General features: G+C 54.8%; 1 protein-coding gene across 1 annotated transcript; it reads left to right on the top strand.

The window, feature by feature from the left end:
* The first annotated feature begins 2,314 nt into the window (after positions 1-2,314).
* On the top strand, positions 2,315-22,823 carry ASS1 (argininosuccinate synthase 1). The gene is made up of 15 exons (XM_065737490.1): positions 2,315-2,388; positions 4,142-4,269; positions 4,585-4,653; positions 4,871-5,059; positions 6,614-6,670; positions 7,016-7,090; positions 9,022-9,092; positions 9,557-9,587; positions 12,357-12,447; positions 14,090-14,174; positions 14,815-14,879; positions 18,024-18,155; positions 20,741-20,897; positions 22,076-22,141; positions 22,600-22,823. The coding sequence occupies exons 2-15, from the start codon at positions 4,162-4,164 to the stop codon at positions 22,652-22,654; spliced, it is 1,251 nt and encodes a 416-aa protein (XP_065593562.1). The 5' UTR covers positions 2,315-2,388; positions 4,142-4,161; the 3' UTR covers positions 22,655-22,823.
* Positions 22,824-23,625: the final 802 nt, after the last annotated feature.

Genomic DNA, 23,625 nt, shown 5'->3' with positions numbered 1-23,625 from the left:
GTGCAGGAACCACTGGGAAGTCTGTGTTATCGGCTCCACGTGGAGCCAGTGTGGTGTCTGGCGGAGCTGCAGGAGGTGTGAGCACGCAGCACAGAGCTGCTCCTCATGCCCCACCATAACTGCTCTTTCCTTTCACAGCCAGAGCCCCACACCCGCGAGTGAGGCAATGCCAACGGCTGCAGCAGCAGGGAGCATCACCTGCAGGAGCACAGCGAGCACTGCAGGATGGCTGGAGCTGCCTCCGTGTCTGGGCAAGCCCCGGTCTCACTGATGGAAGGTCCAGCTGGAGCCAGAAATTCGCAGCCCTGGTTGTTTTGGGAGGGATGCTGCCAGCTTGCTTCTTCCTTGTGCCCTAACGACTGGGATGGGATCTCCCACATGCAGCTCTCTGGCTACAGGCTCTACAACTGTGTTGTCTCCATCCAGGCAGGGCTGGCCAGCTGCAGCTTCATCTTGCAGATCCTGGGTATGGAGAAGACAGAGACCTGGAGGGAAAACAGTGGGGGCCACACATTTACCAATCTTCCTAGCATGTGATGTGCTTTGCATCCCTATTTCCAGCTGAGCAGAGACCACTCAGTTTTGCTTGTATGTGTGTTATTTTGCATTTCAAAGCTGAGTTGGCCCTTGGGTGTCCCATTTTTGGAGAAAAAGAGTATCTGGGGCCTCTGCCTGCTCTTCTCCATCTGGCTAAGGGGGTCCCACCGGGTCCCCACATTGTACTGGACTCTGCAGTGCTCTTAGTGTGAGATGGGTGTTTGCTGAGAAGGATGTTGCCTTTCCTCATTTGCTTTAAATTGAGTTAATACCCACTTTTCCTCTCTCCCATCTCTCCTGTTGCTCATCTCCTTTGGCTGGGCCCAGCAGAACCCTCCCAAAGCAGATGCTCCATGCAAACCCCCTGGCCCCCTCATCCCTTCGTCTCTCCCCAGGGCTTCCTGCATTTGCTGCCAATGATTCAATTCCCATCTCCCAGGAGCCCTGCAGAGTGCCCCGGCTCATCCTCTCCTGCTGCCTCTCGGGGAGCACGCTGCTGAGCTGAGCGGAAGCACCGGGTGCCCTCCGTACAGTGCTGGCATTTGGCTGCTGGCACTGTGCTGCCAGGAGCAGCAGGGAAACAAACAAAAACTTGGGCCTGGGGCCAGGACTGTGTGTGCTGATGCAGAGCAGGGGCTCGGGGTGTTGGCGGATGCCAGTTTTGGTTTCATGCCTGCAGCATCCCCCTGCTGATACACGGCACCGTGCTGCACAGACCCGCTCCATCTTCGGGAGCTGCGCTTGCAGCCGGGTAGGGATGCTTCTGGACACGCCCCAAGCAGCTCAGGGCAGCCCTGGCTGTGATCAGCTCGCAGATAGCAGGTCTGGGGGTGAGGAGAGCAGGAGCCTCACTGGGCTGGGGAGCAAGCAGGGGGGGCACAAGGTCCCCAAGCATTAACCATGTATCAAAATCCACTGCATTCCCATGCACTTATTTATTTATGGTTTGGTTCTGAGTAAAGGTTTCCTTGTGAAGAAAGCAGTTTCTCCAGCTGTCCTCCCTCCGTGGCCTTGGGCTTTCCAAAGGACAGTGCCTGCCTGTGGCAATGGCATGGGGCAATGTTCAGTCCTGGCCCTGCACTGGGTCCCTCAGTCAGTGGGGTTGGGATCAGATCTTTGCACACATGATGCAGACAGAGGCTGTTCCCCAGAAGTCATTTCTGTCCCATCCCACTGCACTGGCTGGAGAGACCCCAGCCCATTTGTCCCCACGTTTGGTGATGGCACCATAATAGGGTGAGGCTGCTGCTGCCAAAGCCCATGATCACACTGTGCTCTCATTGAAGTGCCCCTAAAAGAGCAGTCCCTACGGACAATGGGTTTCTCATGCTGCAAGGCCTGCTGCTGTCCTGAGTGCGTGCAAGAGATAAGTGTGGCTTTACCCCTTGCACAGCTCTGCCCCCTCCCCACCCGCCTCCAGCACCACACTCCCCCAGAGCTGCAGCTTTCCATTTTCAGGGCTTTCTAAGAAGTTATACCTTCCCCTGCAAAGCTGTGCCCGGCAGGAAGGCAGGCAGCTATGGGGCAGCCACCCTCTGCCCCTCATTTTTCCACCTGGTGGTCCCTGGGGGGTGACACCGTGGAGCTGTATGGCTGCAAAGTGGGGGACTCAGATGGCAGCTCTGGGAAAAGCCCTCGTCCCAGCTGCGGTGTGAGCTGCCCCTCCCCGCCCTGTGCTCCTCCGGGCACTTAGGGGGCAGGACCCCACTGGGGACAGTGCCCACGGATGGGACAGTCCTTCGGCAGCTCCGCCTGCCCCCGCCCGGCTATAAGGGAGGAGGAAGAGGAGGAGGATGCTGGACGCTGGATTGGAGCACCGAGGGCACTTGTTTCCGTGGTCCTGAAGAGCGGGTGAGTGCAGGTACAGCAAGGGGAGAGTGAGGGGAAAGGGGGCCCTTTGCTGTAGGGGAGCTGTCCCTGCCCCTGGCTGACCCCTCCCCTCCCACCCCCTGCTCTGCCACACCATGGGTGGATGGGATGGGCTCAGAGGAGAGGGACGGGGGGGGGGGGGGGGGGGGGGGGAGGGGTGGGTTAGCACCTTCCAATTGCTTGTGCTGCACCAAGCCCCTTCTCACTCGGCTTTTGGGCACTTCCCTTCCCCCTGACAGTGTCCTCAGCTTGGCCACCTGCAGGGACCTCAGCTGGCACCATCCCATTGCCCTCCTCACTCTTCCTGAGGATACTGGGAACAGGATGGGGCCCTATGCTTGTACACCAAGGCATACCCTGCCTGTCCTGCAGCCTGTCTCACCAGCCTGCCTGGGGAAGGCAGATCCCCTCCTTGCCAAAAGTTTCAGCTTTCTATTCAGCCACTACCACCCCACCCCACTTCTTATTTCTCCTGGTTTAAAAATAAAATCTCAGTATCCCTGTGGGGCAGAGAAAACAGAGGCTCTCCGGTACAAAGTGTAACCAAAGTCACAAGGAAATTGCTGCAGTGTAATCGTAAGGGTTGAGAAAGTCCCGAGATGTTCCCCTTCGCTGAGCTTTGTTTGCTTTGATTTACTGTCACAAAAGGCTGAAACTTTGAGGCTCTCCCTTCATGGACAGAGTAGCTGAGCATGAGCCCTGTGCATGGAGCTGGTGGCCCTGGGCTATGGGATGTGTTCCCACACCCCCTTGGGAAAAGCACTGTCTGAGTAAGAAAACGCAGAGGTGTTTGCTCCATCCTCTGCTGCTGGTGAGCCAAGTGTGTCCATTCTCAGCAGCACTCAGTCGGGGCAGCAGCAGTGATGCTGGATGCTGCAGAGGGAAGTTTGGGGTACAGGGACTGTGTAGGTGCAGGGTCATGTTGGGGCTGGTCCCTTCTGGGAAGTGCAAGTTGCCCTTCTTGTAAATGCTCCATTGAGAAGAAAGGGAAGGGAAGGGAAGGCTGAGCCCCGTGTGCTGGGCACACACCCAGCTCCGTGCACACCCAGACGCCTGCAGTTACAGAAATGCTGCTTGCACAAGACTGGGTACTTCCTGCACAGTAGGGTGAGGGAGCTGAGTGGTGGATATGGGGCTGTCAGACCCCTGTGTGCTTCAGCAGAGTTTCAGAGAGAGACGGGATCTGAGCGATGCTCCGTGGGGTGCAGTGTGGGGAAGTGCATCCCACTGCAGGTGTGGGACGCTTGGGGAGCAGGGCACAGAGCATTCTCTGCTTGCAACAGCAGGAGCAGGATTGTGCTGACTTGGCGAGAGCAAGAAGGTTGCTCAGGGTGGGATTTGGCCAGCTCTGTCTGCTGTCTCCGGCCAAAGGTTGGCTGCCATGACCTCCGAGGGGCCCTGGGTCCACTCCCTGGCTTGGGGACAGCCCTGAGCCCCTTCCCACAGCCAGCACAGCCCTGGGGTTCCCAAATCCCCCCTGCAGAGCCCCACGAGCTCAGAGCTTTGTCACCTCATTGCTGGCTGAAGTCCTCCGTGCCTTCAGCCAAAGGGCGAGGAGCACTGAATCCCTGTGCAGAGGTTTCCCGCGTAATTAGGACAAACGCCCACTAACTGTTAATTAGACTTCGGGCTGTGGCTGGGGGTGCTGCTCACATGCTTGGCTCAGCCAGGATGTGTCGGATCATGCCCGTGCACGGTGCCTGCACTACACTGAGCCTGGCCCCACACTTTGCAGGGTGCTCAGGGAGCACACAGATGGCTGAACCCAGGGAAACCGTGGTCCTTGCCTACAGCGGGGGCCTCGACACCTCCTGCATTCTGGTGTGGCTGAAGGAGCAGGGATACTCTGTCATCGCCTTCCTGGTGAGCTTGGGGGCTGCTCGGGGGGGGGGAGGCTGGGGTTGTAAGGGAACAATGGGGATGTGTGGGGTGCGTGGAGCACTGGTGAACCTCACCCTGTCCATGTGCAGCACAGCTTGTCCTTGCTGACTCTGCTAATGGGGCAGAACCAGGGGGCTGGCAGAGGGCAGCGTGGCCCCAAATGTCAGCTCAGATGGGGGGAGCTCCTCCTGCCCATCCTGGATGGTCCCGAGCCCAGCGTAGCCCTGGTGCTCCATGCAGACTGGACATGCCCTTGTTTTTGTGCATGCTTCCAACCCAATTTTCTCACTTCTCCAGGCCAACATCGGGCAGAAGGAAGACTTTAATGCAGCACGAAAGAAAGCACTGGCACTGGGGGCTGAGAAGGTACCTGCACCCCTCCCACTGGGGCTCTGAGCATCCCCCAGTCACATTACCACAGGTTTGGCACCCAAACCTTTTGGCAGCATTTAGAAAATGGGAGAATAAGAGTCCCCACACCTTATCCCCGTAGGATGGCACAGGCACAGTCTATGGCACAGCTCCCATAGGAGCTGGTTGTCCCCCAGCTACCTCCCATCCCAGTGTGCTTTCCATCCTGCAGGTGTACATCCAGGACGTCTGCAGGGAGTTTGTGGAGGAGTTCATCTGGCCAGCAGTGCAGGCCAATGCTCTGTACGAGGACCGCTACCTGCTGGGCACCGCGCTAGCCCGGCCCTGCATCGCCCGCCGCCTGGTGCTGGTCGCCAAGGAGCAGGGGGCCCGGTACATCGCCCACGGGGCCACGGGCAAGGTGAGGGGCTGGGGAGCGGTGAGACGTTTGGCGAGTGCTGGTGGGATCGCAGAGCTCGGACGGAGCTCCGGTTCTGCCGCTAGAGGCAGACAGAGACCATGGGAAGGATGCTCGGGGAGGATGCTCTGCAGCCGGGCACGCCGCCGCTCCGCCCTCCGGCTTCAGTCCCAACCTGGGAGGAGGGCACAGGACTTGTGCCACGACGTCCCAGAAAAGCACAAAGCACCTCCATCGTACAGTCTGATTTTTGGGAGGTCCTGTGTGGAAGCAGGAGTCGGGCTCCTTACGGGTCCTTTCCATCTTGGGATCTTCTATGATCCTCTCTGGGGACGCTCAGGGTGACCCCATCACCAGGTGCCATCCGTGCAGCTCTGCAGGGTGTGCTCCCAGGACCTCCTCCTCCCATCGGCCCTGGCCATGGTCCGGGTGTAAGGCAGGTTGGGTTTGGGGTCCGTGGTGGAAGAGCCCTGCTGGAAGGAGGATGCACGCAGAGATTGAGGACAGAAGGGCATGCCAGCAAGATACCTCCATGGCCACAGTGACTCCTGTTCCTGCCCCACTGCTTGCCCCACACCCTTCTCCTGATTTACGCAGCACCATCCCTTTGAAAACACCCACTGAGGGTGTCCTGAGGATCCACCCCCGGGATCCTCGGCCGCTCCCCAGACCCCCACCTCCCCAAGCCATTAAGGCACAGGCAGCACCGCGGGTAACTCGACCCTGCTCGGCCCCGCTGAGCCCGCAGCATCCTCAATGTGGGCCATCTGCGGTGTCCCCGCTGCAGGAGCAGATGGACGTGTTTTGGGCCTGTAAGGGAAATGAGTGCTCTGTTGGCTCTGCTCGCCCGCGTGTAATAGTCCTGGGGGATCTCCCAGCCCGGTTGTAAATGTATCCTTTGGGCTGAGGACAAAAGGAGGGGGGTTCTCACACCCCTTGGTGCTGGGGGAAAATGGGTTTGGTGAGCACTGTCCCTTGGAGGAGCCAAGAGAATGGGGCTCACCCCTTCCAGATACCTGCCCTAGTTAGCTGTGCCCCACCAGCATGGGCCAATTAAAATAGAGAGAGGTTCAGAGCATCCTCTTGGATGGTGAAGTCTTCCCCTCCCTTCATGGAGAAATAAATACTCAGATCAGGGCTTTGTATCATCACGTAGGCTGGGAAATGCCTCCGGGACCACCAGGTCCATCTGCAGGTTGGGTTTTCAGGGCTCTCATCCCAGGGGAGCACCACTCTTGGTGACCCCAGTGCCCATGGTGGGACAGAGTTTGAACCCCAAAAGACATCTGATTTGCTCTCTGCTGCATTTTGCTCCTGTTCCTGGAGCAGGGACACAGCTGGGCCCTCTGATGTTGCGCATGGCATCATCCTGGGCTCTGCGTGCACATATGCGTGTGTTGCTGCGTCCACGTGCCCTGTGTGCACAGCACACGTGCTGTCTCAGGGACCAAGCTCCAAAGCAGCCTCCACTCCCCCATCCTGGATGGGCTGAAGGACGCAGCCCCTCTGGGTTGATGGGTTGGGGGCAGCCCCTCAGTGCCTGCCTGTGTGTTTCAGGGTAACGACCAGGTGCGCTTCGAGCTCAGCTGCTACGCGCTGTGCCCCAGCATCAAGGTAAGGACCCAGCCCACCTGGGGAATTCTGCTTTAACACAGACACAGCCTCTCCTTAACAAGCTGCCAGCTGCACTGACGTTTTGGCATTTAAGGGAGTAGGGGGGGGCTGTAATGACCCTTAATTGATCTGTTTTTTACCCCAAACACCACGATGCTGCTGAGCAAACAGCACGGTGGCAGCTGTTGGATGATCGATGCTGCCTGCTTCCCCCTGGCATCCAGCACCTTGCGAGGGTCAGGGTTTTGGGTTACTCCACCATCGTGTGGGGAGATTGAATTTCAGCTGGGGGAGTGGGTTTAGGGGGCAGAGGGCAGCGAGCCTCATGCTTCTGCTTGCCTCCAGGTCCTCGCACCATGGAGGATGCCTGAGTTCTACCAGCGCTTCCCTGGGCGCCGCGAGCTGATGGAGTATGCCCAGGTAGGAGCAGTGGGATGTTCCTATGGGGTGCAGAATGCTCACAGCACCGTGTGGGTGATGGCAGTGAGAGCCACGCAGCATTGCTGCAGCATCCTGCTGGGCTCTCCTGGGGTGGTGTTTTTTTCCTCTCGTATATATATTTCCTCCTCCCCATAATTACCTGGCTGCTGTTTGTAACCCATTTTCCCAAGGAAACGGGTCCCAGTTTGTGTAACAGACAAAGCAAACGCGCTCCTCTTTGTTGTCCCTTCCCTTTTGAAGTACAAGTTGCAATAAAACATATTAGAAGTTTTGCATCAGGGTTTTTACGTGCCCACCAGGGTACCTTTTCTCTTTCAGCGACTTCACGGAAATGCTTGACAACTCAGCTCAATCAATCACAAGGGAAAAGGCAGCTCTGTGCACACACCAGAAAATTGCTTCAGTTTTTAAATAGCTGCCATCCAGGCTGCCTGGCAGCACGAGGTGCGGGGCCGCGGGGCTGGGAGCTCTGCGCAGCGCATCGGGGCCGCGTGTTGAGGATTGTGTTTGCCATCTGTTGGCGTATTATGAAGGGGAGAGTTTACGAGAGCTTTCCATATGTTGCCAAACAAATTGTCAAATAGGGGAGTTATTAAGAGCGCGGCGTTTTTATTATAGGGAAAATGGAACATGTGTTTTGGGTTTGGGTTTTGTCGTGGTTTCCTTTTTCTTTTTTTCATTTGGAAAGAGGAGGGGGTGGGGGTGAAGGAAGTGGAATGGGTTGGGGCCCTACTTAGAGAGAAGAGGTTGGGGTTGAGGGTTTGCAGTACCTCTTGGCCTATGGCTGTGCTCGGCACTTAAAAGAAAAGGGAGGTTCCCTTCTTCGTGCTCAGGAGAGGGGGATGTGGCCAAGTCCTCCATGCCTGGATGCGCTCAGGGCAACGCAGTAATTGCTCAGCATGAATTAACAAAGATGAAACGTCTTCTGCCAGGATCCAGGAGGGCACTGTGATGGGGACAAAGGCCTTGGTGGGGCTGAGGTCTGCAGCCCAGCCCTCATGGTCTGTGTATGGCAAGGAGTGGGAGCTGGGGGGCTGGGAGATGTGCTGCCTCGAGGGATGGGGCAGGAGAGGCATCGTTCTGCCCTTGCACCCAGTGAGCTGCACTCACCTGCTCTGCGTGTCAGAGCTTGTGGCTGTGGCCCATTTGAAGTGCAAATGTGCTGCCTGCTCTGTAGGTGGGAGCGGGTTGGAGCAGTGGAGCTGCCCAGTGATGCCCTGCAGCCTGGGGTGAGGGTGCCAGCGGCCCTGTGAGCTGCCAGGACCTGTGTGATGGGGGCATTGTCTCCACTGGCATTGGCTGTGGGGCTGAGCTGGTCCCTCTGCAGCCCTAGGAGGTCACTCAGGCCGTTGCTGTGACTTCATGTTGGTGGGTTAAGGACCATGATTTAGCAAGCAGAAGATTCTCCTTCCTCCAGTCCCGTGCCAGGGGCTCAGGACACACGTGGCAGAATGCCCACGGGGCTGTGGGGACACAGGTGTATTTCCCCTCTCAGTAAAGCACTGGTGCTGCTGAAGGCTGGAGATCATCCCATGGTTTTTGAGCTATGTCTCCGTGTTATCTCCTATTTCAGAGGATCCCAGCTGGGGAACAAGCCAACCTGGACCTAGAAAAAGATGCTTAATATCCATTCTGACATCTCCATCACTTGGGTTAAAGGCTGCCCTGGTGGGGCTGGGTTGCCCATTCCTTTCCTGGCAGCATCACACGAGCACTCTGTTCATACAGTGCCCACCATGGTGACCCCATGGGGGAGCTAATGGAGCACAGGGTTGGGGGCACAGCTATTTGTGCTGCTGATGCCCATGAGGTTGTGCCTTTGTGCTTCTGGGGCTGAGTCCCACAGAGGCTGTGCTGGAGGCTGGCTCGCCCTGTGGGCTCACTCAGCACTGCTCTCCTTCTCTCTGCAGAAACATGGCATCCCAGTGCCTGTGACACCCAAGGCGCCCTGGAGCATGGATGAGAACCTCATGCACATCAGGTGAGCAGGCAGCTCTGGTGGAGCAGGGACCTGGAGCACGGGGTTACGATGTCCCCACTGCATGGTGGGACATGACGCATGGCCAGCACAGTCCTTCACAGCTCTGAAGCAAATAGCTTGTTGCCTGTCATGGAACAGCTTGCGTTGGAAAAAACCCCGAAGGTCATCTAATTCCATCCTCCTGGGCTGCCCCATGATGAGCTGAATGAGGCTGGCCCCAAAATCTCCACCTTTCCAAAGCTGTGTAGTTGTCCACGTGGCACTGTCTGTCTCTTGAGTCCCTGTGCTCCTCAGCAAGGTTACTTCTGGGTCTCCTCGAGAGCCAGAGCACACCTTTACCCCCATCACCATGAGATGGCCATGCCATGGGTGGTCGTAATGATTTGAGGTGGTCCCAAAGCTCCACGGACCCACAGTGCAGTGACATCTCTGTCTCTCTCTCCCTCCTTCCTCGCCCGCTGCAGCTATGAAGCCGGGATCCTGGAGAACCCCAAGGTAATCGATCACGGCCGGGTGGCAGCTACAGGGCTGAGGGCGTCTCGTGTGTTTGCAGCCTAATTGGAAATTTCACGGCGGGCCGTGTGTGGCGGGGAAGCCCTGCCCAGCCCCCCGCCTCTGGCAGCACGCTAATTGCCATTGGTGTCAATAGGGGATGGGCCCATTTCAGGGTGACGCTGGCAGGGACAATGTCATGGGGCAGCAATAAAGGAGCAATTACGCTGATGAGGTGCTGGTGGCTTCCCCAAGTGGATGGAAGAGTTCTGGCTGTTCCCTGCGGCTCCTTTTGCTTCCTTTTCTTCTCTCTCTGGGAGGAAGCAATGGCTTTGAAGTGACCTCCTCTACTGGACCACCACATTCTCATGGTCTGCAGACTCTTGGCACTGCACCACTTGTGTTCCAGGTGCTGGGATGTTCAGCAGCCATTCAGCTCTCCATCAGCACCAATTGGTGCTGGGTAGGAGCCAGTTGCTGCTTAGTGGACCCTGGTAGGGTGGACACATGCCTGTAGCACAGAGATGTGAGGATGAGGAATGCGGAGAGGGCATCCTGGGTCCCCGCCAGTGCTTTCCCCCTTACAGCTTCAGCATCCCCCTGCATCTTGGAGCAAGACCTCATGGTTCTGCCCAGTCCGTGTCCTTCTCAGTCTGGAATTCTGGGCAGAGAATGTTGCCTTCCCTGAGCATCCTTTGGTGATGGGCACATCACCCTCTGCTGATACAGGGAGGTGACCGTGTGGTGTCACCACTGTCCCCTTTCACAGCCCAGGATGAGGGTGGCCAGGGTGCCAGGCATGGTGGGTCCCCTCCCAAAGCCCAACAAGACTGCCAACGAGGGATTTGAAAGCAGATGGTTGAGCTATTTTCTGCCTCTGTGAGGCCCGATTGAAGGGCAATGAGGCAGCTAATGCGGAGAAAGATAGAAATTTACTTGCTTTAACTTCATATGGCACTCTGAAAGAGTTCATTCAGTCCCGGGCACAACAATATCAGCCGGATGAATAAACCATTTGCGGCATCGATAGCTCTGCATCATGGTTTACTTCATGGACCATTTGCTTCCAATTTCTTCTCTTCTTGCCCCGTTTTTCTTGCTTCTTTCTCCCCCCCCTTCTTTCCACGCACTCTTCCTTTTTTTTTTCTCTTTTTTTTTTTTTCTTTTTTCCTCTCTCCCCTTTAAAGATGACATTGCAGGACTAGCCCCCCTGCAGGGAGGGATAAATAGGAGGCATTGATACACTGCAACAAACTATTTGTCATTTGAACTGTGCTTTTAGGAGAGAGAATAAAAAGAGGACAGACTCATACCGTAATGATGGAATGCAAGCCAAATGTCACTTTTATTTCTATTTAGTTATTTTATCTAATAGGGGTTTTCATAGTTGGCTTAGAAAATTGGAAACTACCTGACTTTGACTTCCAATGTTTAGTAAAGAGTTTTTAATACTTTCCATTTCTTCCCCCCCCTTCCCCCCTCCTTGTGCTCCCCATCTTTCCTTTTGAACTCCAAGCAAGTTTTCCATCATCTGCAGCGGGTCTGTCTGGTTAATAAGTGTGAGCGGGGCTAGGAGAGGGCAGATGATGTAAAATTGAAATCTGCAGCCCGTGTAATCCGTGTGCTTGTGGGGCACAGGGGAAACGCGCGTGCACTGCGTAAAACAAGGGGAAAGGGCAAAAAAATATTCATAGGTTTTCCTGAGTTGGAAGGAGCCCATAAGCATCATTGGGTCCAGCTCCTGTCTCCACCCGGGACCACCCAAAAACGGGACCCGTGTCTGAGAAGTTGGATTTGATGATCCTCATGGGTCCCTTCTGTCTTGAGGTATTCTATGATTCTGCTTTGCACTCTTTGCTCGGTGCTGAGGAGGCGGGAGATGGACACAGGAGAGGCCACAGCTGGGGCTGTGGGCAGGTGACTGGGTTGTGTTGTGCCTCAGTTTCCCCCTCTCCTCCTTCCCAGCTCAGGGGCTGCACACAGGCCCTGCTGTGTCCCCTCTGTGGTCACTCAAGGAATCAGTGTCACCAATGTGGGAGACAACGATGCTGTCCCAACCTGGATGGGGCAGCAGCCACGGGGGGGGATGCTTCAGCTTTGCTAAATTGCAATGCATTTTGCTTGCTAGGACAGAAAGCCTTTTTGTTATTATTATTATTATTATTTCTTCCTCCCTCATCTGCTATGTGCTTCAATTCACCACCGTCACCCCAGCCTCCAGTGGCCCAGCTCTAAAGGAGATAAGATGCTTCTTTACTATAAATCTTGGGGGAAAATATACATAAAGGTTGATGCGCTCTGAAATGGGTTTTTGCTTTGTTCCTCTATTTTCCCCCTGTGTGTATTAACCTCGAGGACATGATGAAAGAGCCCATGCGACTAGAGCACCTGCTGGGGTCAGCCCTCCTCATTCGTTTTGTCGGTCCGCGTGGAATAAGCTGGGCTCTGGCCCCGCCGCAGCCCGGCTTATTCTGCACTGACCGCAAAAAGTCGCACTTTTCCCTGCCTGACTTGCTTCTCTGCAGCTATTCCACCTCCAGCTGTGGGGGCGTCGAAGAAAAAGATGAGATCAAGTTGAGGGGAAAAATTGTCTGATTTCTCCGTCCCCTTTGTTCCCAGGGCCCCCTGAGCTCTGGCGCTGCTTTGTGCTGTGCTTGCCGCGTCCCGTTGCTTTGGGATGGGGATGGGTGCCAACCTGCTGAGTTTTGGGGGTGCTGGTGATGCTGGTTGTGCCCATGACACCAACTGTCCCTTGTCTCTCCTCCCTTGCAGAATCAGGCCCCCCTTGACCTCTACACGAAGACCTGTGACCCAACCACCTCTCCAGACGTCCCGGATGAACTGGAGATTGAGTTTGAGAAGGGTAAGAGCTTCCCCAGAGCTTGCCCTTGGCACTGAGGCCATGTTAGGACCAAACCCTGCTCCCTGGTGAGGGATGCAGTCCGGAGCATCCCTACAGATGAGATGGGCTGCATCACAGCTTGGAGCGTGCTGGGGTTCTTCCATTAGTGTGGGTAGTCTGGATATTTCCCCTTGTCCCATAGGGCTCAATCCAGTGGCAGTGGGACACCACTGACACCAGAGGGGGGGAACCCCAGGCGTTGAGGTGCAGTGGGTGTGGGGTGACGCTGTCCATGGTACTGAGGTGGCCCCTGGGGACACTCAGGTGGTGCTGATGCTCATCAGACCCCGACAAGGGGATACAGTGCACCCGCTCCTGCCACCCATGGGCGTCCCATGCCACCCCATAGCTCAGAGGGACCACCTCCTCCCTGCAGCCCCCAGCACTGGGCGCCCGGCTCCACTTCCCTGATCCTTCCCCTGTGAGGCGGAGCCCCCATTCAGCCCCTAGTTAATTTATTTGAAGTTTTAATCTAATTATTAACTATTTTAAAGGCTAAGCAGCTTTCACCAACGACGGCCCCGACAATGTCGGCTCTCTGCCACGCGGACCCCGGCCAATGCCCCAGCAAAGGACGAGAATAGAAAGAGCCGGGGCGAGGGGAGGGCGCCGAGGGGGGGCCCTGGCGAGGAGCAGCTTAAGGTTCATTATTGCCGCAACTTACATTTAATAGCAATTTACAACTGAGTTTATAAACCCCTGGAAAATAGGGGGTTTAGGTTGGGGGAAGCTGACAGAGCCCGTCAGTAGACACGGCTCTCGCGGGCGCCTCGTAATAAAGACTAGAAAGGGAGTCATTGAGCGCTGATTGGCAACTGATAGCGCGTTCAATGGTAATGAGGAGGGCAGATGGAGGGGAGATTAGCCTCCAACTCCGCGCAGCTTTTCTTTGTGGGCCCCGCAGCCCCCTTGTCAGCTTCCTAATACATTTATTGCTCATTTCACACTGCTAAAGAAAATGCCTCTTTTGCTATTCAGCCTCACCCCCCCCCCCCAACCCCAAAACCCGCTTGCCTCCCTCCCACCCAACTCCTAAAAATGAAAATACACAAAATATTTCATATATTTTAAAAAAAATCTTTAGAAATGCAATCAGGAATTCCTATGGAGCACCCCACCATGGGGTGTGTGTGTGCATGTGTATACACACGCGTGTGCACACCACCACGCCCCAGACGTGTCCCCCCCCCCCCCCCCCCGCTGGCGGGTGGCTCATTTGCCACCTCCCTTCTCCTCCCACCCCCCCCCCCCCCCCCCCACCCGGCCGGGGCTGGTGGGACAGAAGGTGCTGCTCCCTAAGACAATTGCCGAGCGTGAAATTCAATTAGTTAAGGGCCTGGTTGCAATTTCACAGGCCCTAAAAAAGAGAGCGGGGAAAAAAAAAGGGGGAGGGGGGGCATTTTTATGGCCTTTTTATTTATTTATTTCGCTTTTCTCCCGAGGAGGTTTCCCCTCCCTTCGCTCCCCCCCGGCAGCAGCTTGGATATGCCTTTTTAAGAAGTTATTTAGAGTTCATATCTGTCACATCTATTTAACGCCCGCGGGGTGATGCCAGGAGGGGATCCCATTGCCACCCCGTCCTGCCCACCGCCCTCCTCTGCAGGTGTCCCTGTGAAGGTCAGCAACACCAGGGATGGAGTCACCCACCACTCAGCCCTGGAGCTCTTCATGTACCTGAATGACATCGCGTGAGTGCTGTGCAATCCCCTCCCATGTCCCCCAGTGTTCTCCAGATGGGATAGAATTGGGTTGGTGTCACTAGTGGCAAAGCAGCAGTGGGACAGCCCCTGAAGTGCCAGACTTGTGCCACTAGTGCTGGCACCAAGCAGACAGTATTTAGGCTTTGGTTCTCTGTGCTCTCCTATTAACATCTGCACTTATTCTGTGTCCCAAGGGGTCAAGAGCCACCCTGCAGCCAGGGTAGCACCCTGTGTGCCTGCTCCTGCCACCCAGAGACACTCAGTCCCTGGCACCCTCCTCTATGCCTCTGTCTTTAATTCCTCCAGAGCTGAATAGGAATGAACTTTTCCATGTAGTTCTCCTTTTAAATGTTAATTAAGTGGTTTTAAGATGATTTCAGCCATCACACAGCAGCTGCCTGTGCTGCTGTCCCCCATGCTGCTCCCCTTGCCCAGTGCCACGGGGCTTTGCCATTGGTGAGGGAAGCAAGAAGTCAGAGCCAAGAGAAAGATAAAAGAAGAACCATCATCCTTTTACCCATCCAATCTGGGGATCACTGGTGATTCCCATGTGAGCACTGTGCAGAAGTGCCCATGCCATCGGTTGGGGTTCGTCCCCTCATCACCCGTCCACCCATCTCCTCTTCAGGGGCAAGCATGGTGTGGGGCGCATCGACATCGTGGAGAACCGCTTTGTCGGGATGAAGTCCAGAGGTGAGCAGGTGCCAGCCCAGCCCTAAAAGCAGCCACAAAAGGGGAAGGTGCTGGTGGGACTGGGTGGGGGCTCAGGTGGCAGGTGTTTGTGCTCTGTGCTGTTCCCTTCAGCTTTTAACCAGTATTTGGCCATTATGAGGATGTCTCATCGGGTCCACAGCTGCCTGTGCCACGGTTTGCACCAGCCCCAGTGCCACCAGAGAGCTCAGGTCTGGAGTTGCACCAGTCCCCCGTGGAAAAATATAATTAAGTCATAGAATCACTGAATCATTAAGGTTGGAAAAGACCGTAAAGATCATCAAGTCTAACTCCAACCCTTCCTTGGACTGGCTCTCTGGGAGGTTGCAACCGCAAGCCACCAGTTCTGGTTAATGCCAACCCTTGATTTATTGATACCTTTCTGATGCTGTGGTTCACATTGATTCCCCATTAGGATCAGCTCCATTGGAAACCTCTGGAGGCAGCATGCTGCCCCTTGCAGAACTGAGGAGCCAGAAACAGCCTGTCATCACTTCCCATTCGTAATCATTTCACTCTCCTCATTCTGCCTCTTTTGTCTTAAATCTCATTAATGCCTAATTAGAGGCTCCCTTTCTTTACACTTGCCCTCTGTGGCAGGGCACGAGCAAATATTTTGATAAGGCTCTGCCGTCTGCGCAGCACCAGCAAGCAAAACCCCAAACCATGGGGTGCCAACCTGTAGAACTGAATTAAAGCCAAAAGAAGGGCAAACAAGACCAGAAAACCAAACCGCACGCGCCAGCCGGTGTGCATTAGCATGCTGGATGCTGAGTAATTTGTCAAAATCTTTGTTGTTGGGTTGGTGTTTTTTTTTGTCTTTAAGAGCCACTGACATGCTCTAGTGACCCTTGCAGCATTTAATAATTTCACTAAACCCCATTTATCTGTCATGTCTGTCTGCTGCATGACATTGTCAAGTGATCGCTGGCGCATTGGATGAGAGCTTTGCACAGTGCTGCTGCTGCACAGGGATGTGGTTCCTGGGGGGCACTCTTAGTACCTGATGGGACACCAGTGGCTGTTGGTGACCCCCTCACCCTGCTTGCTATGGGAAACCACAGCATGGGCACAGAGCTGGGGCTGCAAATGAGTTTTTCCCATCTTAACGCTGCCCTCCATCCCTCCCTTCACCTTCTGAACCCAAGTGGTTTGGAAGGGACAGAGGCACCAGTGTTGATTTTTGCTGGTCTCCTCACTGAGACTTGCTAAAGCCAAAGTGGGTGGGGGCTCAGTGTGTGCTGCACTGGTCTTGGAACCATGAGAGCTGGGATCTGGGGAGCAAATGATCAGCAGGACTGGCTGGAACTGGGGCAGTGTGTGCCTGTTCCCATTTTTATTACTGAATTACCTTTCTATCTCGGGGGGGGGAGAGGGGGGCTAATGAAGTGGAGTGAATGAAATCAGGATGAGAAAGAAGGAAGGAGAGCACAACCGCTGCCCAAAGAGCTGAGCTCCATTCCCTGGGAGCTTCTCCTCTCTTTTCTCTCCCCGTTTCCATTCTCACGCTGCTCAAACCCTCTCTCATTTGCGAGGGTTTGCCCAGGGGTGGAAATTCAGGCAGACCTTCCTGCAGGCGCGTGGCCCTAATGTCCCATCCTACCTGCACCCTGTGCCACCCGTGCTCAGCACAGCAAAGCCACCGTCACGGAGGAGGACTGACAGCTGAGCTTACAAATTAGAAATTTTTAAGCAGCAGCAGCTGTCTGCGTGGCTGCCCCCCCTTCCCCAGCAGTAATTGCGGGGTGATTGCAGCTCCAGCAGCCCGCATCGCTGACACCTCTGTCTTTTTCCTGTAAACACGGGGAGATGAAAATAGACACTTGGAGAGGCTGTGAGTGTCACTCTGAAGGTGTCTCTGGGAGCTCGGCTGTCACCTCCCTGCCTGGCACAGCAGTCCCTGTGCTGCTGTCACCACGCAGATGGAGCGAGTGGGGAGGTGGGCGATGGGCAAGGACACAGAGCTGGGGGGTGAGACATAACACCGAACCTTGGGGTCAGCCCAAGTGGGATGGAGGGGGAAGGAGAGGGGATGTTTGTGGTGCCAGCGGTGCACTTGGCTTTGAGGTTGGGGTTTGGAGCCCTGGTGTAGGGCTGTACTCATGGGGATGGGTCCTCGGTGAGCACCTGGGGATGAGGTCCCATTGGGATTCTCATCTTGGAGGACACTGAGCTCACAGGAGCCTGGTAGGGATGGGGTTGGTGAATGAAGTGTGGGTTTTCTTCTCCTCCTTTCATTGAGGATCACAGGTAATGGGAGGCCTGAGTGGTGTGTGTGCATTGCAGGGACAAGGGTCAGGCTCCAAAACTCCCACAGCCCTGCTCTCTGCAGCACAGGGATTTGGAGGCAGTGTTCCTCTAACTTTTACTGTGGCCAAACCAGAATTGTTGTTGCTTTTTAGGGAAACAGCCTCATTTTTTGAAGTGTCAGCAACACCCTGCATATGGGTACTGTTTGTCCAGGGCTGTGTGGGTGCCCAGTGGGGAGGGGACAAGGTTGTGACACCAGAGCAGTGGCCGTGCCCACTGCTGGACAACCCCACCCTTTCCTATCACTTTCCACATGGTACAAAATCCCACATTGTCTTTAAAGTGCTTTAAACCCATAGAACAAAAGGTGTGGTGCCATCACCAGTCCTCACACAACCAGGGGTGGATGGGAAGCAGCCGGGGGGGGGGTTTCTCCAGCCCCAAGTGGGGTTGTGCTCCTGGTCCCCAGGTAGCCCCATTTTGGTGCAGGGCTCACCCGCCAGCCGAGGAGAGGAGGGGATTTCAGCCCCGTGCCTGTGCCCCGCATCGTTCGCTTAATTACAGGTTTTCAGCCGCAGACCGTTGGGCACGTATCTGTGGGGGGATCGGTTCCCAAACCCTGTCATTTAGCCTCGTCAGAGTGCCTCTTCAAAGAGGGGAATCTAGAAATTTTCTCCGCAAGGTGCGGAGTGGACTGTCTCGGCCCCAGCATGAATATAATGACAGATGCATTTTACAGCAAGCTGGGACTGAATGCGCTCGACCACAGTTCCTTCTGTCAGCCAAGTCATTATTTTTTGTCATTTGCTGACAGTTTTGGTCTCATTCGTTTCTCTCTCTTTTTCTGCTTTTCCCCCTGCCTGGAAAAATGGCTAGGTATCTATGAGACCCCAGCGGGGACGATCCTATACCATGCGCATTTAGATATCGAGGCCTTCACCATGGACCGGGAAGTACGGAAAATCAAGCAGGGCCTCGCCTTGAAATTCTCCGAGCTGGTGTATAACGGTACGTGTGGGCCCCTCTGCCACCACGGCCACGCAGGGTGCCAAAGGGCAGCTGTGGATGGTGGGGAAAAGGTGTGCGTGCCCGTGCCCAGGGAAATGGTGGTGCGGAAGTGCTCAAGGGATGGATGTGTCTGTGGAAGGGGTTGGACGTGGATGGTGTTTCCTTCCAAACTGTTTTGTGATCCTGGACGGTGTTTAAGTTTCCTTCCAACTGAGACTTGTGGTTCTATGATGCTGTGTTGTTTAACCCCCCCTGACCCTCCGTCCTACTTGCAGTCAGGGTAAGTAGGCTCCATGTAGTGTGCTGGCAGTTATGCCACCTTCCCTGAGTGACCACTCCTGGCACACACCCCAGCCCGATGCTGTTGATTGAATTTCACAGAATCATTGAGGTTGGAAAAGGCCTCTAAGATCCCCAGCCCTAACTCCAACCCATTCCCACCAACCACATCCTTCCGCAGTTTTGAAACACCTCCAGGGACAGGATTTGTCCCACCTTGCACAGTCACAGTGCTGATCCTCCATCCCTTCACCACCATCCCCACCCCTCCCTTCTGGAGCCCATTTACTGCTTCCCCTGCGTTGTGGGGCTGCAGCAGAACCAGACCCTGTACATCGGTTATTTATTTTTAGTTGAAGCCTACAGCTGTTTATTTATTTATAAACGCTCACTGTTGGGAAACCACAGGACTACAGGGCTGCTCAGGTGTCAGTGGGTCCCTTCCCCCATCCCCACCTCTCACGGACCTGCAGGGTGTGTTCCCACCCAAGTGAAGAGCAGATCCTCACCCACCCACTGAGGGTGTCCGGTGGCTGGCCTTCCTGCAACACCTCATTATTGTCACTAGTCCCTGGTTTCAGGACAATTAGAGGTTATCTTCCCCTGTCCCAATTGATCCCTTTGTGCAGCGCTGGCTTTGAAGCTGCTGGGTCCCGCAGGTAGGGCCAGGTGCGGAAATGCCATTGTCGGTGTCAGGGGGGATTAGGGCAGGGAGGGCTGCTGGGATGGATGGCTGCAAGGGGGGAATTTGTTTGCAGTGGGAGTGCGAGGAGGGAGGGGGTGCTTCCTCGCACCTGGAGTTGTCAGAGCAGCATTTAAGTGGCTGGTTATTATTTTAATGTGTCTCAGATTTATTTATTTTTTCCCTGCCACGGGGACGCAACAGCCTGAAGTCAGCCCTGACATTTGAAGAGTTGTACCTGTAGTTTGTTAAAAAGAGGGATTTATTTGCCCAGCTGGAGTGGAAGAAAGAGACCCCTGAGCCCCTTGGCTGTGCCATAGGGTGGGTTTGCCCCATAGGTCTGTGGGGCTCATGCTGATGCCTTGGTGTGATGCTGGATACTGAGTGCAAGGATGAGGGCTGAGCACTGAACCACCAAAGTATCTGTTGCATTCAGGTCCAGGTAGCTTCAGTTATATCCCAAAAAGGAGCCGTGCACACACCAGGCTAGGGTTGGGCAGATCCCAGAGTAAAGGATGCACAGTGCCCCAGTGCTGTCTTGCATGAAGAAGACCAACAAAACCCAGGTTTGTTTCTTTAATGGCTTCAGCTCGAATCCCAGCTGGGAAAGGAAAGGTGAGAGGGCACCGGTGTGAACAGAGCAGTAGGGAGATGGGGAGATAAAGCCCAGGGATGACCTGAGGGCAGTGAATGGGCCCTTTCTCTCTCTCTCCCCCTCTATCTCCTTCTCCATCTCCTGGGCTTTATTCCGGGGTCTTGGGGGCCTCCCCAGGTAATTATCCTGCTCAGCGAGAGGAGATGTGCACAGGGTATGGCCTCTCTGAGCGCCTGTGGTGGCCTCACCAAAGGCAGTGCCACCACCCACACTGGCAGCTGCTCCCTGAGGCTGTGTTTTGGGGGATGTGCTGGGGGGAGTGAGCCCGCGAGGGAAAGCAGAGCCCTGTTACTCTAGACAGGGTTGAGGAAGCTGAGCCTGCAGGGATGTAGGGATGTGTGTGCCCCGATGGGCAGCGTGATAAAGCCTCGGGGTCAGTCCTGTGCAGTGATAGCTGGAGGGAGCGTGGGAGCAGGGCTGGGGCTGCCCCCTGGGACTCCACATCCCAACAGAGCAGAACCCTCCTTGCCCATCCCAGAGGACAACAGCTCATCCTCATGCTGGAGGCTGCAAGCGAGTCCCCCCAAGCCCACATTGCTCCTGTGGAATGGGTTCTGTCCATCCATCCACCCATCCATCTCTCTGCCTGTCTGTCTCCACCCAACCCCCGCAGTGTGCCGGGCTTTGAGGGGAGGTTTTGTAATAACTTAATGAAGCTTTTCATTTCCATGAGTGGAAGTTCCACATCCAGAGGAGCTGGGAAGAAAATGCCCACAGTGCCCTTCATTGAGCAGAGGCCTCCTATCTCCTTTCAAGCAGAGACAGGATGTGCACAAATCCCCATCGCTCAGAACTGAACCAGCCCATCCTGGCACCTTGTTTCCCTCTCCCAGCCCCAAGACTGCATCTCTTCCCTTGAAAACTACCCGATGGCTTCCTTGCAGAACTCAGCCTGTGGTGGGGTTGCCCTTCATGTCCTCCTGCTCCCCAACTTCCCCACTCTCACTCTGATAGTGTCTCTGCCTGCAGGATTCTGGTACAGCCCTGAGTGTGAGTTCCTGCGGCACTGCATCACACGCTCGCAGCAGGCAGTGGCAGGCACCGTGCACGTCTCTGTCTTCAAGGGCCAGGTCTACATCCTGGGCAGGGAGTCCCCACACTCACTGTACAATGAGGAGCTTGTGAGGTGAGTGGGCTTGGGGGCAGTGAGGGTCCTATCCCGTCACATCTCATCCTATCTCATCCCATTCCATTCAATCTCATCTTGTTCCATCACATTCAATCTTGTCCCATCTCACCCCATCCCATCCTGTCCCACATCCCGTCCTGTCCCATCCCATCCCACCCCATCCTATCCCAGCCCAACTCCCCACCCACCCATGATGCAGGGCACAGTTTCCTCCCAGCCAAGCATGAGCTCTGTTTTGAAGCCAATATTATTTTTCCCCTGGCTTTTCCCTTTCCTTCGTGTTGTTTTCTCTCTCGCTTTCTCACTCCCCCCAGCCCTCCCTCAACCCCCTTTCAATCTCTCTAAACACTTTATAAGCCATAAATACACCCGAATGAGTTTAGATCAGTCGGAGTAAATGTCAAATTATCTTCTCTCTTTCTCTTCTCTGGCTTTTTTTTCCCTCTTCCCTCCCCCTCAAAATCAACAGCTCCTAATAATCCGTCCCAACCCTTCATTATGCTCCGCACTCTCACTTGGAGAGATTAAATGAATAAAGTAAAAAAAAAAAAGGAAAAAAAGAGGGGGAAAAAAAAAGGAGGATGGAGGGGGGTGGGACAGAGGGAAAAGAGAGAGGAGAGAAAAGCAGGGGCACTTATTCTCCCTGCGTCTCCAACCATTTTCCTTTTCTTTTTGATTTCTACATCGCTGGTTTGAAAGCCTTTGAGTGACGGCGTCACAGGAACCCAAGAGAAAGCTGTGAGAGGCAGAGCTGTGTGGAAATGCCTCTGCACAGTAGGTAGAAAGTAACGTAATTATAGAGCAGGTCAGAACCACTCGAATGAGCAAAAATAAAAGCACAGAGGTTTTTCTGTAGCCCGTCAGGGGAGGTAAAATCATTGTAAACTCTTTTTTCTTTCCTTTTTTTTTCATTTTTCTTGTTTTTTTATTTTTTATTTTTTTTAAAGGTTTGCAGATTCTGAGAAATGAATTTGGGGGATGAAAGCAGCAGAGATGGGGTCGATGGGATGGGGGTGTGCAGCGTGGCACCAGTGGGACAGGGGCAGCGCTGGGATGGAGCATCCCTGCTTGGTGCGAGGGTGACGTGTGGGAGATGTCACCGGGAGGGACATGTGGGGCACAGGGCCAAAGCATCCCCAGTGTCCCCAAGGCGGTGACACCCTCTCTCCCCACAGCATGGACGTGCAGGGGGACTACGAGCCCTCCGATGCCACCGGCTTCATCAACATCAACGCGCTGAGGTCAGTGCTGGGGGGTGTCCCGGGGCTCCCCATCCCCACAGCATGCAGTGCAGGCCCGAGCTCCTGCCGCCCACTGACAGCTTCCCCTAATTACAGCCTTCCCGCTCATCCCTCCTCGGTTTTTTTACTTGTTTCTCATGCTCCCCCTCCCCAACTTAAATGCTGTAAAACATACTGCATTTACATAATGGGCTCTTAATTTTTCTGCCGCCTGTTAACTGCTTTGTTCTCCCCAATGTGCAGTGTCCCCCCACCCCCCCAGAGATAAATTAATTACATTATCTCATGGAGGAAAAAAAAAAAAGAAAAAAAAAACCATAATTAAACTGTACAGGCCTTAACAAACGCCTGCTCCTCACGCCCCCTCATTCTGCTTAAATTAATTGAAAGGAAATGTGTGTTATTACTGTTAATTTACAATTAATTTATTCTTTTTTTTTTTTTAATCTGGTTTCCAGGCTGAAGGAATATCATCGTCTCCAGAGCAAGGTCAGCACAAAGCAGGATGAATAGCAATCAGTGGCACGCAGGCATTCCTCTCCCCTTTCTAATTTCTCAAAGCACCACCGCTAATTGCAGTGGTAATTTGTAACTGGAACTCCGTCCCCCAGAGGTGCGATGCCTTTGTCATGGGGGAAGAAAGTGGTGGGACAAGGGGAGAAAAATAAATTTGTGATGGATTAAGGGCTGCTGAAGGACTCTTGCTTGGATCACGTCACCGTTGGGAGTGGGGAGTGGTGGTGTCCCATAGGCTGGGTGATGGGACACCCTGACCCCACGGGGTTGGGAGGATTTGGTTGTTTCTCTTTCGTCTTCATTTTGGCATGTGGAGTTCTGCCCTTGTTTAAAAGATCATGGGGAGAACCTTCTAAAGCTTCGTTAAAGGGAAAATATTCCAAGGGTTTCAGCAAAGGGGTCGGGGACAGCACTGGGAGCTGGGCACCGATGGTGCCAAGGCTGCAATGTGGAGAACGCTCCCATCCCACCTGGCATGCTGTGAGGATGGGGACGGACCTGGTTTGGGATGAACCCAAAGGTCAGTGTCCCCTGCGCTGTGCGATCCAAGGGGATGACACTGTGCAGCCCCAGCCCTGATGGCCGCATGGGGACGTCCAGGCGTGCCCTGCTGCCGAGCCAGCAAGCATGACAAGTTCTGACATCACCGCTGGGAAAATAACATGTTATTTTCCCAGCTTGGATGTTACTTTCCCTGCTATTACTGGCAGCTACCATCTTGGGTAGAGAAAGCAGCAGAGGGCTGTCAGGAGAAGGGGATAAATGGGTTTCTGGGCTGGTGGGAGACTGTCCAACCCCCATAGGATGTTGGGAGATGCTGTGCCCCATTGCTCTCTGCTATAGGGTGAGGACATGGGGCTGTGACCTCTCCTGGGTGCTCCTGGTATAAAAGCAGAGAGGGGAATGCAGTGTGATGGGAAAACAGAGCATGGCAGCACTGGAAAGCCAGCTCAGACCTGTTGTGAGCC

This window comes from Cyrtonyx montezumae, unplaced genomic scaffold, assembly GCF_038088225.1.
Source record: "Cyrtonyx montezumae isolate F1298 unplaced genomic scaffold, pur_monq_1.0 scaffold_20, whole genome shotgun sequence".
NCBI classification, from domain to species: domain Eukaryota; kingdom Metazoa; phylum Chordata; class Aves; order Galliformes; family Odontophoridae; genus Cyrtonyx; species Cyrtonyx montezumae.
The sequence above is the reverse complement of the archived record's forward strand: the minus strand, read 5'-3'. Positions and strand labels throughout refer to the sequence as shown.

What these genes read in the sequence shown, in the direction of transcription:
- ASS1 (XM_065737490.1), top strand. Translation starts at nt 4,162, where the DNA reads ATGGCTGAACCCAGGGAAACCGTGGTCCTTGCCTACAGCGGGGGCCTC. An exon ending in GGATCCTGGAGAACCCCAAG is followed by an intron (nt 9,588 to 12,356) that starts GTAATCGATCAC and finishes CCTCCCTTGCAG; the next exon opens with AATCAGGCCCCCCTTGACCT. An exon ending in ATGTACCTGAATGACATCGC is followed by an intron (nt 14,175 to 14,814) that starts GTGAGTGCTGTG and finishes TCTCCTCTTCAG; the next exon opens with GGGCAAGCATGGTGTGGGGC.